A 17,262-nucleotide genomic window follows, 5' to 3' on the forward strand; every position below is an offset into this window, starting at 1 on the left:
TTCAAGTTGAACTTTTGAAACATTTTATTCGAACAAACCAGAAAAAAGAACTTTATTCAATTATGAATTTTCCCACCAAACCTATGCTGACCATGGGTTCATTGGAATTTCAGTGGAAAGGGAAAAGCAAATCAATTTTTATTCCAAAGTTCCAATGCTCTTTAAAGTAATGAAAGAGTTCAAAATCTTAAGTAAATCTGACTTCGATCTAAGAAAATCTAAAAAGTATTATAACTTTTTCATTAAAAGACAATCGCTTTCGATGATTTTTCATCTCATGGAATGAATTATTGTAAAGATTAACTTGAAATGACGCCAACAATGGTTAATGTAATTTCCAGCTATAATTCTTGATCAGTTTGTGTTTCAATTAAACGATAATCTTTACATTTTTTGTGCAAAGTGGATTAGGTTTGAATGCAACATTAATGAGACTAAATATGATTACCATTAATCAAAGCAATAAATGTATCAATATCTTATGGTAGCGAAACAAGAGAAAAGTTGAAAGAAGAGAAGAAAAAATTGGATTACTTTTCATTAGCCAAATAATCAATAAGGAAACGTGTAAAAGTAAAGATGAAAACTCATTTGCAGAGGCGAACAAAAAGTAAGGCGAAAAAAATGATGAAAAAGGGAGAAACAGAAGTGATATTCAACAAGAAATATCCAAATATAATAATGATAATAATAATAGTTTGCAGCTTCACATTCAATAGTAATTTGATTAGCAAGTCTTGAGAAGTTTTTTTCTCCTTTTTTCTCATCTTTTTGTCTCTTTGTGAGACTTACATTTGTTCACACAGACAAGGCCAAGCTTCACGTGCTGCTCAGTGTTGAGGGATGCACAAGTCTAGGTTGACAGTTGACAGTTGAGAGGGTAAAAAATGAAAGATGATCAACGCGATTATCGAGTAAACAATGAAATTTTTCGATTCATTTTAACATCAATCAAAAGATAACAAGGTTTATTAATCATTTTACACTGTCATGATGTTTGATGAAGATTCTTGTAGAACTTGAGTAAAGATGCAAAAAAGAACTGTTCATCACTTTTTTTTTCGCACAACCTTGACTTTACCATTTTCATCATTTTAACAGTTTAACATGATTATTATGAAAATTGAATTGAATGCCTGCAGATGCAAGGAAAGAAGAAAAAGAAAATACAAAATCAACTAGAGAATTGAAATTGTGTGAGAAGCGAAAAATGCTGAACTCTTCTGATTATCATGAAACTGTTTTACTGTTTGTTTCTTTTTTCCTCCATCATTACTCTGTTACCACATTTTGATGAAGAATAAACTTGAAAAGGATTTTACGAACATTTCCATTCTCAGTGAAGACGCCAAAAAAGGTAAAAATGTAGAGTTTAAATAACCGTATAATAGGAAAACAAAACAAGAAGCAAAATTAGGATGAGTTAATGGAAGTAAAAAGATGAAGCAAAAGCTCGAGGCAGTTTTCAAGCAAAGGGAAGAAGAAGATAAACGAAGGAAAAGTGGCAGAGCGCAACCTTAAAGATCTTGTAAACAGTAAAAGGCACAATGGCAATAATAATCATCATTCAAAATTCCCTTATGAATTGATGGGTAAACCCAAGTTACACCTCAAATTAAGTTATATCTCATTTGTTTCTACTCTCATCATCATCTTCATCATTTTCCTCTTTTCCCTCTGTTTGGTCAAACCAACTTTACCTTTAATCTTTTGATGTAAGACATCATTTGACGCGGCCGAACCAAACCTTTCCTTCAAAAATCACTTGAAAGTGAATATTTCAAAGTCTATTATTATTCATCTCTATTTGGTGCAATAATTGCCATCTTTTCAGACAATTTAGACTCTTGAGTTTCCATTGAAAATTAGAGTAAAGATGAGCACACAAGAAGAAAAAACAAGGTTCGTTCGATTAGCATAATGAAAGCGAAATTGACCCTTTTCTACACTTTCCCATGTAAACTCATTGATGGTAAAATGAGGTGAAATTAAAAGTTGGAACAATATTCAATCTGATAATTTATTCTCTTTACAACATATTATAATATTACATTCAAATGAATATATTATTCACTTAATTATGTTTCGCTTTTTTTTGTGTTTCACTTTGTTTCTTCTTGTGCCTTTACCATGGAATGAGAAAAATATCTGAAAAAAACAATTGTTGAAGAGAATGAACAGAATTTTCGTTTATGAATATTGTTATGGAAAAGAATTATCAAGATGAGAAAAATGGTAAAACAAACCAATTAACATATTACAAATAATTTATATCATTACCTTGACAGAATGTTGATGATGATAATATTTAACATTATCGTTGCAATGAAACTCGCTAATGATAATTAAATAATGAATTTCATTTTCATTGTAAATAAAAGAACGAAAATTGTCCAATGTTGCGATTCAACATTGAAATGGTTTCATGAAAACTCGTCAATTATCATGAGTTTTTGAATTCTTTTTCAATCTTGATTTAGAATTTCATTTTTTTGCTGTTTCTATTTCAAAGTCACTTTCAGAGTTTAATCGTAAAGTCAATCTTTTTTTGGAAGAGAATGTTGAATTCAATGGAAACTGAATTGAATGAATTAATGATGGAATTGAACTGGATGATGGAAATGGTGAAAAAACAAAAGTTAAGGTTAAAAGAAAAGATTTTCAGGATAAAAATGATGAGATTATTTTTCGCCTTTTCTTGTAGATTAAAGACTGAATGTTATGATAATGTGAGTTGAACTTTGAAAATGATTTCAATTGATGGGAATGATAAAGAGAAGGAAGAAAAAGTTGGAGAAATTGGAAAATGAAAGAAAAGGAAAATTCTGTTTCTGTTTTCATAGTCTTCCTCTTATCAATGGGAAGCATCTGAAGGGTTAAAGTTTAACTTGACTTTAATGGCTCATTGAAGGGGTCAGTTAATGGTCCATTTGTTTTCACTCTTTATGGTCAATTTCAAGTAAAACACTTTTCTTCTTAATCTTTACTCTACCAAATGGAAAGTAACATTTTTTTCTTTGCATTTCCTTCGCTTTCCAAAAATGATTTTCTCTGATAATTCAGGGAAAAAAATGCATGTCCATTTCAATTGGAAATTGCAACAGTTAAGATTAATCAAGAGTAAAAGTTGATCACTTGCATGGTCACTTGGAACAAAGTGTCAACCAAATTTTCTTCATTTTTCATTGTTTCTTTTTTTGTGCCACCCGCCTTTACCATGTTAACCCTTTTCCACTCAATCATTTTGACTGGGAATAAAATGTTTACTCCAAACACTTGGACAGTATAATGATTAAAAATGTTCATCAACACCATGAACCCATGAAAAACTGGTGAACCAATGGCAGGAAAAAGCGGAAACAATGAAGTAGAAAAGGCAAAGAAGGAAAAAATTTCTCCTTTTCCTTCCTTTCAGCTTTTACTTTTCAACTCACAAAAAAGGCGACTTTGATCATTTTTCGTGATTAAACTTGTAAATTGTTTCAATCATCATCTTGAACAAGTTTCATTATTCCTCTTCAGTAGCAGCTTACAACATGATAGTAAATGACATTTTATCATGTATCCATGATGGAACACTTTTTTGCCCTCTTTTCATTCAATCTTGAAAATCTCACCATCATTATCATCATAACAACTTCAATATGTTTCCAAATTTCTCCTCCCATTTCACATTTTTACCTCTTCTTTTGTTTCTTCACTTGTAGTTACACCATCATCATAATCATCACCATCATCAGTTGCTCTTTTCTGAATAAAAGGAAAATTCATTAAACTGTGAAGTGAAAGGGTGAAAGAGAAAGGCAAAAATTTCCATCCAAACAGGGAGTGTGAAAAGGCGATAATTATAAAATGATAATGTTTACAGAAAATATTAGATGAAAAAAAAGTGCAAAAATATTGGTTAAGAGTCAAGATTGAAAAGTTGGTGAAACATTAGCCAAGCAATTATGCTATTCAACGTTCAACTCTTTGTCTATGATAATAATGATATAATAATAATGAGAATGTTGATCACAATTTTGTGATAATGATGAACATGAATGTACAAGAATGAAAATTAATGACATTTCAGGGTAAAGCTTCCTTTTGTCCTACTTTGGGTTCATCATTTTTTCCTGTCTCAATTCATTCAATTTATGGTTGAAAAGGGTTCATCTTTTAACATTGCATTTCAACTCAAGTTTCAATGTTTTCCCTTCTTTTCAGTGTCACTTTGTTGATGGTTTGACTTGAAATTTTCATCCAATTAATTGAATTGAAACAATCAAAGGATAATTAACATTGGTTTTACTTTAATCTCTATTTGATTGTTTTATTGCTCAGTCTTGTTTTTTCCTTCAAATCTGTAGTTGAACATTTTTACATGAAATGAATTTATCTTTTTTCTCCCCTCTGATAAGATAATTAATGTTAGAGTTTATTGAAGAGGGAAATTGTCATTTTTATTTGAGGTTAACTTGACTGAAAATATTGTTTGCTATCAAAAGACTAGAACAATATTTTTATAAGTGAATTAACTTTTTTTTTGTTAACCAACAAGTTTACATTGTTAATGATAATTACAGGTTAATTATGCTTATATGCTTTTTTGGGGCTTCTTCTGGTATCAAACCTGAAGACCTTTAATCAGGTATAAATGGTATTATTGTATGTTAACAGTTGTAAGCTTGGTATGATTTGGTCCTCTTTAAAGGTTGTTTAATGGGAAAGAAATGTTTATTAGCATCAAATCAACTTTAATTATCAAAGTAATCATCACTTTTGTTGAACAAAAAATGCAAATAATACATGCACTCTGATGCTCATTTAACTTTGGATCAAGTTAATTATTATTGGGATCAACTGTGAAGTCCAGGATTGTAGGCAACTTTGGATAAATCAGCTCAACATTAATCTGATGCAAATCTTTGTGTTTAATTTTATTCATAATAAAATGAAAGAAAAATGCAAAATTATTGAGCTTTGGAAATTTCATTTTCATTCAATTACATTAATGATTTTTTCTTACCTTAAGGTAACCAGAAAAGGTTCCTTATTTGAAAAGACAATGATTTAGGTTAGGTTCGGTTAGGTTAGTTTACTGGTTGAAACTTTGAAACAAAAAAACTAAAGCTTTTAATATCAGAGTAACAATCTTTATTGTCTGACCACAATGATTTTAATCCAATGTTTTTTCAACTGTGAAAGTTAAGTCTGTTAAATCAACTCAGAGTTGATAGTTTGCTGTTTATCATCATCAAATCAACTTTAGTCATCGATACAGTTAATAACCCGATGAGACATTTAAGTTGTAATCACCTTAACCTTTGAAGTTTAACAACTAGTAGTGTTGCAGCAATATTGTATTTTTGAGTAATATTATCGATACCAAGCTCAACAATACTTATCGATACTTTCTCCAATAGTATTGCTCTTTCGATATATTTTTTCGTTGAAATTCCTGACATTTTAGTGTCTTTTTAACGCTGCCAAAAGCCTCAAACTCACAAAATTTGGGTTCATTCGCAGTAGAAAAGGCTAATTACTTCTATCTAGAGTGGATAAATCTTTTCAATCACTAATAGAATTATGGAAAAGGCTGGAATTTTTTGGCTTTTATGTCATCATCTTTACCTAGCAAAATGATAATTTCCAAATGGCATTGATATTGCAATACTTTTCACAATATTTTACAATATTAGTATTTTCAATAGTATCGATACTCATGAAAAAAATATTGTTCTTTCAATAAATACTTTATTCGGGTATCATGCAACTCTAACAACTAGAAAGACAATATAGACTGGAAATACTCACTCAAAATAACCTGATAGTTTGCACTCATTACTTGCTCTTATTATAAACAATTTGTAAGCGAATGAACTGCATATATTTTCAAATTAAAATGGTTAAATAGAGTGAATTGTGGATTCAAGATGCCGTGAGTTAGCTTAATCTTGACTTGTCGTTGCAAAAGAAATCTTGTTCAGTACGAGAGGAGCCACAGAGGCTTTAATTGGAGCGGATCTGCAAATATCTCAACCTTTTTTGATTTTAACCATTTCCATTGTCTAGTTGAATTCATTGTATACATTTAAAATTTACATAAAACTAGATAGGAATCCTTTCTCGTCTCAAAGTTTCAACCAGTAAACTAACCTAACCGAACCTAACCTAAATCTATTGTCTTTTCGTATTGTTCAAACAATGAACCTTTCATGGTTACCTTAATGGCCAATTACAATATCCTAAAGTTTATTCTAGCTTTTTAAGTTGATCATCAACTCTCTTGTGTCCCTCAAATTAACTTGATTAAGCCAAATTCATCCTCTAATCCAGTTCATTTAACCATGGATTATTGATAAAAGCAAACTTCTTCAACCAGCAATAGTCTTCAACTTTTCTATCCAACCAAACGGCAAGAAAACTAGCGATATAAAATCATGCAATTTATAAGAAAACCATTGAAACCATTTTCCACTTTCCATTTCAACCTTAACCATTTACCTTTTCATCCAAATGATCCATGTTAAACAACAGTCAATTATTTCCTTTCGCTTACCTTTTGTTTCAAAACTTTATGGGTTAGGCTTTAAAGCGTGAGATGAACAAATGCAAGGTTACATATTACATGCATTACACTCACCATTAAAAAAGCACAAAGATATTGGGTCAAAGCAAAGCCTTACAACGGTAAAGTCTTGCGTAAAATGCCTAATCGCAACATTGAAAAGCGGAAAACAAAGATTAAAAGAAAATCCGAAAAATCAAATCAACGATCAAAATCCAATGAAACATAACCCACTCATGAGCCTAAAAAAATGTAAAGTTTATAAACTTTAATAAAGTCAACCTATTCAGTGATGGCATTATCTGGTTCACATCGTAAACAAAAGATGAAAAAAGAAGGTGAAACAATGAAGTAAAAGTTGAACATCAACTCGCCATTTATTATCCAAGACTGACCCTCTAATCATTGTTAAACTTTTTAATTACTTATCAGAAGCTTCATCTCATTTCATCTTTTTTGTTGCCCTTTTTTACAAGTTTAAGATTAATTAGCATCATCATTTGCCCATCATCGTTATCATCAAAGAAGTGAATAGGATAAAGAGAGCAACAACAAAAAGCAACAAAACAAGGTAAACACACACCTTAATCTGTTGAACAGATAATCTTTGTGAGTTGAATGTATATTACCAAATTAATCTGCCCATTAAGCATGGCAAAGTTGACCCAAGGAAAGTAAATGTAAAAGTGTTTTCTCTCAGTTTTCCTCTAATCCGAGCATTCAGTCAAAATAGCAAAGATAAACTTTCCGGATATTCTCATGAATATCATCATGTAAACAGTTTTTTTTATCATTTTTCAACATCAAAATCTTTATCGTTGAACCTCTTTAAATTTTTCTAATGTCATGATGTTGGATACAAATTGCAGTAAAAGCTGTTGAGTTGGAAATTAAAGTCAACTAAAAAAAGTAAAGCACACGATAAGTTTGATGCTCATTTAGATTTATATACTCAGAGATTCACACCTAAGTGGTGATGATGATGATGGAAATGAGAATAAAGTCGATAAAAAAAGGTAAATGAGAAAAGTTGATAAACATTTGGTCATGATGGTGAAAAAAGTTGAGCTAAAATGGGCAACTTTTCTTCTTGTTTCGTCAATAAAACATATTCTTAGGTGCTATTTGGAATTAATTTTGCAACTTGTACAGCAATTATTTATCAAGGTAACAAGTAAGACCAGGTAACAAGTCACTATCAATTAATTTATCTGTTTATTTATCTCATGTTAATACACATTATTAACAACTTTTATTTCAGTTCCTCTTCTACTCACCTAACCTTACCTTCAACTCAAAAGGTAATATCATTTTCATCTTTTCTTTTTTTCCGTTTTTTTTATCATTTTCGTCTTTCCAAATGCAAGAGTCCATTTATCACTTGAAACAGTTCGTTGATCAAGAAGAAGAAGAAACTCAATTCTGAAGACTTTTGTATCTTTAAAGAAAGATGAGTTTGATAAGGAAAAGACAAAAAACACAAAAATGGTTTCATTGACCAAAATGGACAACATTTATAAGACTAAAGAGATTAGTTGAATTGCGATTTTAAGTGATGAAAGCGATTCGATTTTTTGGCTTTTTGTTCAGCTTTGACACTAAATGCATAAGAAATGATGACATTGATTTCAATCATCATCATTATCTTTTCAACATTGAATATTATTGCGTGATTATGACAATTCCATTTCGACTGATGTTCTCTATACTTTTCTATTCTCTGGGCTAAAAGTTTTTTGCATTATCCAGGAAAAAGTCGAACTCATTTCTTATCACTTTTTGCCTGCTTTGCCTCTTCCTGTAGACACACTGATAAAGTGAAACATTGCCTAATGTGACACTTATTGGCGTAAAGAAACAAGGACAGTGAGAAGGTTATAAATGATACCAATTGAGAATATATGTTCAATTATTGAGAGAAAAAACGAATTTCTTTTCGACCTTTATGCTTCTTCTTATTGCCTTTTTTTCCAGCTTATTATATGCATAAATAACAAATCAATGTTGATACTTTTTTTGTTCAGATGATAATATATTGCAGACAATAACTTTTTTTCCTTAGCCTTACTTATTTCAAATGGCACTCTCATCTTTTCTCTGTTGCAAGGAAAAGGAGGAAAACGATAAGAAATTGGTTTCGCATTTTGTTATCCACTTTTTTACCCTAAATGTTTATGTACTTTGTTTTTGCAGCTCAATAAAATCAATGTCATGATAGTAGAAAATCCAATGAAGAGTATCATGAAAGGTCAATTAATCATTTTTGTTTTATTGTTGATTGAGATTCTATTTTTTGTATACATGTATTTGCTAAACGACAAAAATAAAAGGTTAAGATTAATGTTTGGTTAATCGATGAACAGAGCCAAATTGCGCTCAAAGGCTCAGTCGATTTGGTTAGATTAGTTAAGTGAAAAAAAGTGAGTCTTAAGTTGATTTCAAAGTAAAAGCTAGTTAGGTTAGGTTGGGTTAGGTGCTCAAAAGATTTATCGGTATTGTTACAGTTTAAACTTTTGAGCAATCATGATGACCGTTGATGTTACCAGTTGTAGGTTAATCAATTTGCTGTGACTAAAATTTTAATCTTTGTTCAACTTTGAGTCAAGTTGAAATTATTAGTTGCTCATTAGTCAACTTTCAAATCAACTTTTATCGTCCAGCAAGTGATGATACTAATGACTTTATCAATTTTTTATTCCAATACTGCAAAATAACCTAATGACTCAAAATTCAAGGTGAATTGTCAAGAAAAAGTAACTCAAGCATCAATCACTAAGCGTTAAGGTGTAAGATTAACGGATTAGTTTTCAAACCAGAGTAACGATTCGGTATTACCGAATGAATTAAAACTTTAATCAGTAATTTTTATCAGTTTAACTTGAATCTTTTTGAATCAACAAAACTTTTCAACTTTTCTTTGCTTTGCATTAAAATCTTTTATCCAAACTGATAGTCATTTTCACGTGTAAAACAAAAGAGTTTAAAGGACTTAAGGTGAGTCCATGAAAGGGTCAGAATAAAATTTCATCTTGCGCACAAATTCCGATCAGATTAACTGAAAGTTTGATAGACATTTTAAAATTTTTTGGTTTGTTTTGGCGCAAAAAAAGGTTAGTTGCTTTTTAGTCCAACTGGTTTTTGGTGAAATCACAATTGCGTGATTAAAGTTTGATAAATGAAATGATAAACTGTTGAAAGCAAGTAAAATAAGGAGGAGGTTAAAGTTATCATCTGAAATATGCCTACGAATATAATTTACTTGTTGATAGAGCAAACAATGTTTTTTTTCTTCTGCTTTTCTCTTGTTTTGTTTCTATTCTGATGGATTGATAATAAGAAAGAGATGAATAGATGATGATAAACAAGCTTAATTTGAGACTCAAATGATCTTTACCACGCAAAGTTAACTTTAAATCGGCTTTTCTTTTCACCAATGTTGACCTTTTGCAAAATGGATACTTTAGTTTTGCTTAATAATGATAATAAATGATAATAATATTGCATTTTGAGGTTTTGACTTGAATCAAAAGAATAGCTATTTTTACAAGAAAATCAACTATTTTTGTCTGCTTACCTTTCGAGTGTGCAAAAAGGTCAAACCTTTTAATGATACTTCAATCAAAAAGTTATCATTTTTCATGTATTCCATTTTACATTTAGATTTTTCTCTTTAAAATCAACAATCTTTCATTTCTTGTGTACTTTTTCATGTCAACATTTCATGATAACTTTTTCTCCTTCTTTTCATCCGTTTACATGAAACTTGTTCATTTAAAGATAATTTGGCTTTTGCTTGCTCTAATCATGATTTAATGTTTCAAATGATGATCTTGATTGATTTGCATAAATTGATTATCAATTTAAATATTCAAAGTGGTTTTTGGGTGAAGAAAGTTTTTGGTCTAAAATAGCGAGAAAATCGAAAAAATTGAAACAAAAATTCCACAATTGATGGAGAAATTTTGAACATTTAATTTAATCCATTTGCAAGTTGAGTTACTGATACTGAAAATATCTTTTGCTAATGGAATTGAAGTTTTGAAATAAACAAAGTTTTTTCAACTTTTAGTTTCGTCATTAGGAAATCAATTAGTTTTACATTGGAAAAGCTTTCAAATTAATGGAAGGTTTCATGATTGATTCAGGCTGGAAACTGAATCACCAAGAAAAGAATCTAATTGATGTACTAATAAAGGTAATTGTAATTAATCAGGAAAACCTCTTTCTTCTTCTTCTTTACACGATCAATTGAAACAACTTTGTTGGTTAAAGGCTAATTTGGTGTTGATTACATGGATAATGAGTAAAAGTGTTACATGATGAGGTGAATTGGGATGATGAATATGAATAATGAGATTGATAGCATTGAATGTGAAACAGTTTAAGTTTACTTACATGCATAGTTTAAAGTTGCATTTCGACTTTGAACTTTACCAATTTCATTTCGAGCAACACACCAATAAGTTCCCGTGTCTGGATCCTTTTTATTGTGAATCACGTGAAGGAAGAAAAGTGATCCCGTTGGTAGAGCGAGTCGGTTGTGGTGAGCGCCGTTGATTGGCTTACCATCTTTGTACCATTCGATGGTTGGGTTGGGGTTACCCTCGGCTCGACAGTCCAACTTGGTTGGTTCACCTCGACCGACTATTGTGTCGGAAGGATGTTCAGTGATACGAGGAGGACGAAGATGGTCCTTTGATCCTGAAGATGGAAAAGGAAAGAAAATGAAAAGTTAAAAGGATGGAAGTTACAAGATAAATGAACTTTGAATTTAAGCTTTGTCAACTTATTTTTTTAGCAAAATAAAGTTCATTTTCAATGAAAGAGCGAAATTTCATAAGTTCAAAATTTTGATTTTCGGCAAAAGTTGGAAACATCAGAAATCAAATATTGAAAAAATCGATGTTCGTTCTTCTTTTCTTTTACTCCAAGAACTATCACTACAATCGAATCAAACCAATAGCTTTGCCAGCCACTTTGCTCAACTTGTGTCTAGTCTCGATATTGTCATTTACCGTTCAAACTGGTTACCAAACTTTGAGTAAAAACCTTTGAAGACTCATACAGAAGAACTTTTAACCCAACAAGTCTTACTTAATGTGTAAAGAGATGAGTGAAGGTGAACCATGGTGCAACATAAAGTGCCGTTGAAATGGTCAACTTGTATGATAATGTTCTCGCCTTGTTAAACAAAAAGTAAACCATTTTGTTTCATCAGCTTAAGTGTTTCGGTTGAGTCAATAAAGGCTCATTAGCAATTTTGTTTGGTGCATAAATAACATGATATGAAAATGAGATAAACAGATGAGCATATTTATTGTGTTAAGCAAACGTCTTAATGTTTTTCCTTTCCTTTCTTCTTCTTCTTCTCCTCTCTTCAAGTGATGTTTTTAATAATATAACAAAAAGAGAAAAGGTAATGGATAGAAAATCAAAAGAGGGAATAATCATCATCATTATCATGATAGGAAACGAAATAGGAAAAAGGAGTGAAGAAGAAAAGAGGGAGAGAGAAAAGAAAACGCCAAAGAAAAAAATTCTTTGCAAGAAAAAAGGTAATCGATGAAGAGTATTGATCAAAGGATGATAGTCGAAAGGCTATTGAATGAAAATGAGGAAAGAAAAAGGAAAACAGAAAACGAATTAAGATGATGATGATAGAGTGTAAGGTGGAATAACCTGAATGACTGAATGACTGGCAACTGTCAAAGGTTATTCTGTGCATGTCTATGTGAAAGGTTAATGAATAAATAAAGATGAGAGAAAAAAATGTTCTGATGTTCTTCATTTGGAAGTCACGAAAATGCATTATAAATGTACAACTTTTTCACCCTCAAATGTTGAATCTTTTGGCCACTTTTGCGCTCAATAAAGTTTACCTTTTCCAGTAAACAAGTAAAAGTGTGAAAAGTGAAGTAATTCATAATTGGATGGATAAACAGTTTCAGCAAAAGTTTCACTTTTCATGGTTTATAGATGAATGTGTGACTATCTATTATGCATAAATTAGACCATCAACTCTTTTACCCATCAACTGAATGTGGTAAAGTTGTTTGATTAATCAATTGCAAATGGTTGCAAGAAATAATTCAATTAACGCTCTTCTTCCAACTCACAGAAACTCTGAATTACCATTTAGATGCTTTTTGCATGATAACTTTTACTTGAAACTTTATCAAAATTTGAAAAGCTCGTGCAATGAATTTGAATAGCTGCAAGAAAATGTTTTTTTCTCTCTTTTAATATTCGACTAGCAAATTTTTCTCAATCAATACACTTTACAAGTTCCAAGTAGTGACTTTGTCCATTTTTTGCATCAACATTGAAATGTTTTTTTTCTCAACTTTTTTCTTCTTCTTCCTTTCAATGTATCATCGTAATGTTATAATTTGATAAATGAATGTTATCGACTGTTTCTGTTCTTATCCTGTTTCTGTAATAGCAACTGTCCAAGAAGAAGAAGAAGAAATGGCCAAAAAAACGGAAAGACTGCACTGGGTGGCCTGATCGGTGTGAGTTTATGACCTTTATTGCATTGGGAATGGGCCTTAACAGTTGCCAACATTTTGACAGTTCAACATTTCCAAATGGCTATTGCTAATAATGGTAACTTTATGCTAATTGACATTCTTTCAACTGTTAATGGCAAACAATCTGTTTTCCTCGTCAATGAAACATTTTCACCAACATTTCGTTCTTTTTTTTAAACTCATTATTCAATTGATCTTGACAATTGAACTTTCAACTTTTCTATTTTTTATTGCTCAAGGTAACTGACTCTTGACTGGCAAACCATTCAATTTATTGCTTTTCACTATCAGTTAACGCTTTGTAAAACTTGAAATTAAAAGTGTTTCCTTCATTCAAATCATCTTTTTTATACTTTTTTGAAATTATCTTTGAACCAAAGAAAGTCTCTTGAAGAGTTTTTTGAAAGTTATTGTAATAACTATTGAAATCGGTTGATAAAATGGAATTGATTTTTTGTTGAATTTCGCAGACTTTTTTCTTGTTTTGATTTGCAAGACTTGATTATCATAGTTTGTTATTCAATTTGTGTAAAGAAACTAGTTTTGATTGTAATAAATTGAGCTGAAAATTAGCGTTCAATTTCATTGCTAATTGATGTGCACTGATAGCAATGATTAATCAAGATTTTCATTAACGCCAATTATGTGATTGTATAATTGCGCTTGACTTGACTTTTGTACTTCAATAGTTTGCTTTCAAATCCGTTGAAATGATCAATCAAAGTTCTGTCTCTAAGCGTGTCAAGATTACCAATCAATTTGAATATCTTTTCCCTCTAATCTTTGCACAATATTTGCCTTTGTACTTTTCATCATTAGAAGAACAACATTTCAGGGTTAAACAGTTATTTCTCGTTTTTCCATGCTTATTACAATTCAGATAGTCACGTGACTGAACCGATAATATCTTGAATACTTTTTTTTCCTGGGAAAGAAAAGAAGAGAAAAAAGAGAAAACCAAAATTGAAGCAGAAAATTTGGGTGAAAATTGGTTTGACACACTTTGGTTACAGTTGTTACAACAAAGGAGTAGTTGAAGCCCAAAGATAGGTAAAGATGATCAAGATGAAGAGAAGAAGAAAAAGAGGAAAAGCAGAGAAACAAGAAGACGAATGAAAAGAAATAGTAAAAAGTTAAAGAGAAGAGGAAAAAGTCGAGGTCAAAGAGGAGTGGAAGGTGAGATTTATAGCGACAGAGGAAAGGTGGAAAGGGGTGAGAGAAAAGTCATCAAACGAGAGTTTTTATCGTCGAAATTAACTTTTTTTATGATGAAAAGAAGAAAAAAAAGTCTATTCAAGTAAGGCGATGATGATTGGCTCGACAAAAAGTATCACTTTTCGACTTTTTTCTTCTATTCATTGCTTCTTTTCCTCATCTTTGGTCATTCATTTTTGCTTTCATCACTTGACATCACAACTACAATATACACAGGTAAGGTAATTTAGAGAACAAGTTAAAAGAAGAAACTTTTCTTTTCTCAACTTTTCAACATCTTCTCTTTTCTTACCTTACATTCATTGTAAAGCATGATGAGTTTTACGAGTTTTCATCTCAAGGTGTTGATAATCAAAGGATGACATTAATAACCGGAAAGAGTAGGAAGATATTGGAAGAAGAAGAAGAGAAAAGGGAAAAAGATTGATTTTAAAGGGTCATCATCAATCAAGTGATGCCCTTGCATTCAACTTTCTAGATTTACATTTTTCTCTGTTTTTTATTGCTTCTTCACTTTGCATTTCATTACATTTCAATTGTAACACGACTCATTGAATCCATTATAATGCATTATTTCCCACGATTAAACCATTTTTTGGCGATTCAGAAAAGAGAATAAAAAAGATGATGAAAATGGATGAAAAGTAAATGAATTCAATTTGATTTTATTAAGAATAGTAATGAGATAATGAGAATTGATTTTCTATCAAGAATGGAGGGAAAAAGATGAAAAGAAGAGTAAAAAATAGATGGAAAAGTGAGATTTATCTGCTTTTAATTTTTCCCTCTCTTCTCTCTCTTCATCCATGTTCATTTACCAATTGCATTTTATATATTTTAATCTCGTCACTTGTGGTTGTCATTGTTGTAATTTATTGTATCAATAATGACAATAACTGTTGCTGAATACAAAAGGAACCTCATTTTTACACAAATCAAGCATCGGTCAGCATCTTTTGGTCACTCATTCAAAAGCTGTTTATCATTTGTGTTAACTGTCTGTTTAAACTCAAGTGGATTTGCAAATGACAATCTGTTCAGTTTTTCCAGTCTCCCTTCAATTCAACTCATTTGATATTCAACAATTTTTGTATCGAAAAGAATGTCGACTGAAAAATGGATTTTACATTAGCGTTTGTTGGATTCAAAAGTGCGATTCAATTGTGAGCAGAACATTTACTTAAGCTTATGTCGAAAAGCCGATTGAGTTTGATTTCGCTTGTAAGTTTGCTTGTTGTGAATAAAGATGTTGATACTCACCTAATGTGAATAATTTAGAGTAAGTTAAAGTTGGACAATTTTTATTGTTATGAGAATAGGTAACATCACATTTGTAACTTCCTTCATCACTTAACATTAAATTTTTAATCCTTAAATAGGTTATTCCAGTTGTGCTCATATTTGAATGGTCCATTGATACTTTATCGGCTTGCTTAATCAGATGACCCAATACTTTCTCATGGCCACCCTTTGTATATGAATAAACAAGTTCCCAATCATTTGAAACATTTTTAAACCAACTTATCATTTCAATGGAACCACAATTTTTAACATCAACTTCACATGGTAAAGAAGCAATTTGATCACCAAAAGTGGCTATTTCATGGACACGAGATTCAGTTAATATAATTAAACAAGATAAAAGGAAAAGTAAATTGATTAAAGATGATAAATTCATTTCTAATTGTTGTTGTTGTTGTTTGGATGCAAATTGAAATGGAAATTGTTAAAGATGAAAATTATCGATCAATCTAAAGATGAGTTTAATGATGAGTTTACAGATGATGATGATTATAATCCTGAAAAGAGTATCAAGAAACGACGTTCAACGTCGAGTCTGAATTAACACACATTTTACACTAGAAAATGTTGATCATCATTGTTGGTCGCGATATCGATAACTAAATGATAACTAAATGTTTCCAAGACTAAGCCGGTTCTTCAAATGTTCAACATTTACTTTTACATTAAACAGCGCAATATCACTCAACATTACATTCAATACGATTCAGTGTCGCCATCTCATTTTTCGAATTTAAACTACAATTCAATCTACAATTATGTATGGAATGAGTAAAGTTATTGTTTGAAGAACGACTCGAGAAGTTAATTTGTGATCTTTTCATCAAATTTTTCAGAAAAATTCATTATTTGTTAATCAGTTTGAATTTGAACTTTTTGGCGCTACTTTTTTACCGGTCAGGAGTTACAATTGAAACTAATGATGTTTGTTTATTTGGAAAACATGCTTTTCACGTTTTCTTGTTGATTTGATTCGTTATTTTGCTAATTTGTTGACTTTATTATTTTTGTTTTACGTTGTTTTACTCCTTCTTTCATAATGAATCGTTTTAATAGCTTCATTTCGGCTTATGGGGCTACTTTATCTACGAAAGATGTGGAAATTTTACAAGAGTTGTTTTCTTTGGATGCGTGTGCATCTTTGCTCAAATTCAATCCGTTCATTTGGGGCGAATATTATTCAACCATTCCTGATATCCGATTCTCGCTGTTTAATTCTTCTGCGTTTAAATGCCTAAAACTTCTCATGTTTTGGGTCAATACAGAAAGGGTAAAATGATGAAAACATTTTTTTAAGGGAATTTCTCGTTGATTTACCTCTTGATCCATCCGTTGACTATGAAGATCGACCAGATTTATATGATCCATATCCAGTACCACTTCTTCTCAACTCTCTGCTGATTGAAATAATTGAAATTGTTGACACACCAAAAGACTCGCTGTTTTATGCAATCAAAGATTTTGTTACTGACAAACCAAAGCTGGACTCCTATCAGATTACTTTATTATTTAAAAATTTATTAACAACAAAAGGTCTGGAATGGAAAAAGTGTCAAAAATTAGTGTTAAATTTATTATCTAGATGCATAAAAAGTGATGAAGACTTTGAAATCTGTAAGACCAATGATCTTTGCCGTTACATCCTATCAATCTACTCCAGCA

At 30.9% G+C, this 17,262-nt stretch overlaps 1 protein-coding gene across 1 annotated transcript in view; it reads right to left on the reverse strand.

The window, feature by feature from the left end:
• Nucleotides 1-16,229, reverse strand: part of LOC107361385 (uncharacterized) — a 38,112-nt gene extending 21,883 nt beyond the window's left edge. The window contains exons 1-2 of the mRNA XM_015928206.3: nucleotides 15,559-16,229; nucleotides 10,949-11,254 (exon numbers count right to left, since the gene is read on the reverse strand). Coding sequence (XP_015783692.2) covers nucleotides 10,949-11,254; nucleotides 15,559-15,976 — 724 coding nt within the window. The 5' untranslated portion in view covers nucleotides 15,977-16,229. The remainder of the gene's footprint in view (nucleotides 1-10,948; nucleotides 11,255-15,558) is intronic.
• Nucleotides 16,230-17,262: the final 1,033 nt, after the last annotated feature.

This window comes from Tetranychus urticae, chromosome 1 (assembly GCF_039701765.1).
Source record: "Tetranychus urticae isolate SD_2017Ah chromosome 1, NJAU_TeUrti_SD_1.0, whole genome shotgun sequence".
NCBI classification, from domain to species: domain Eukaryota; kingdom Metazoa; phylum Arthropoda; class Arachnida; order Trombidiformes; family Tetranychidae; genus Tetranychus; species Tetranychus urticae.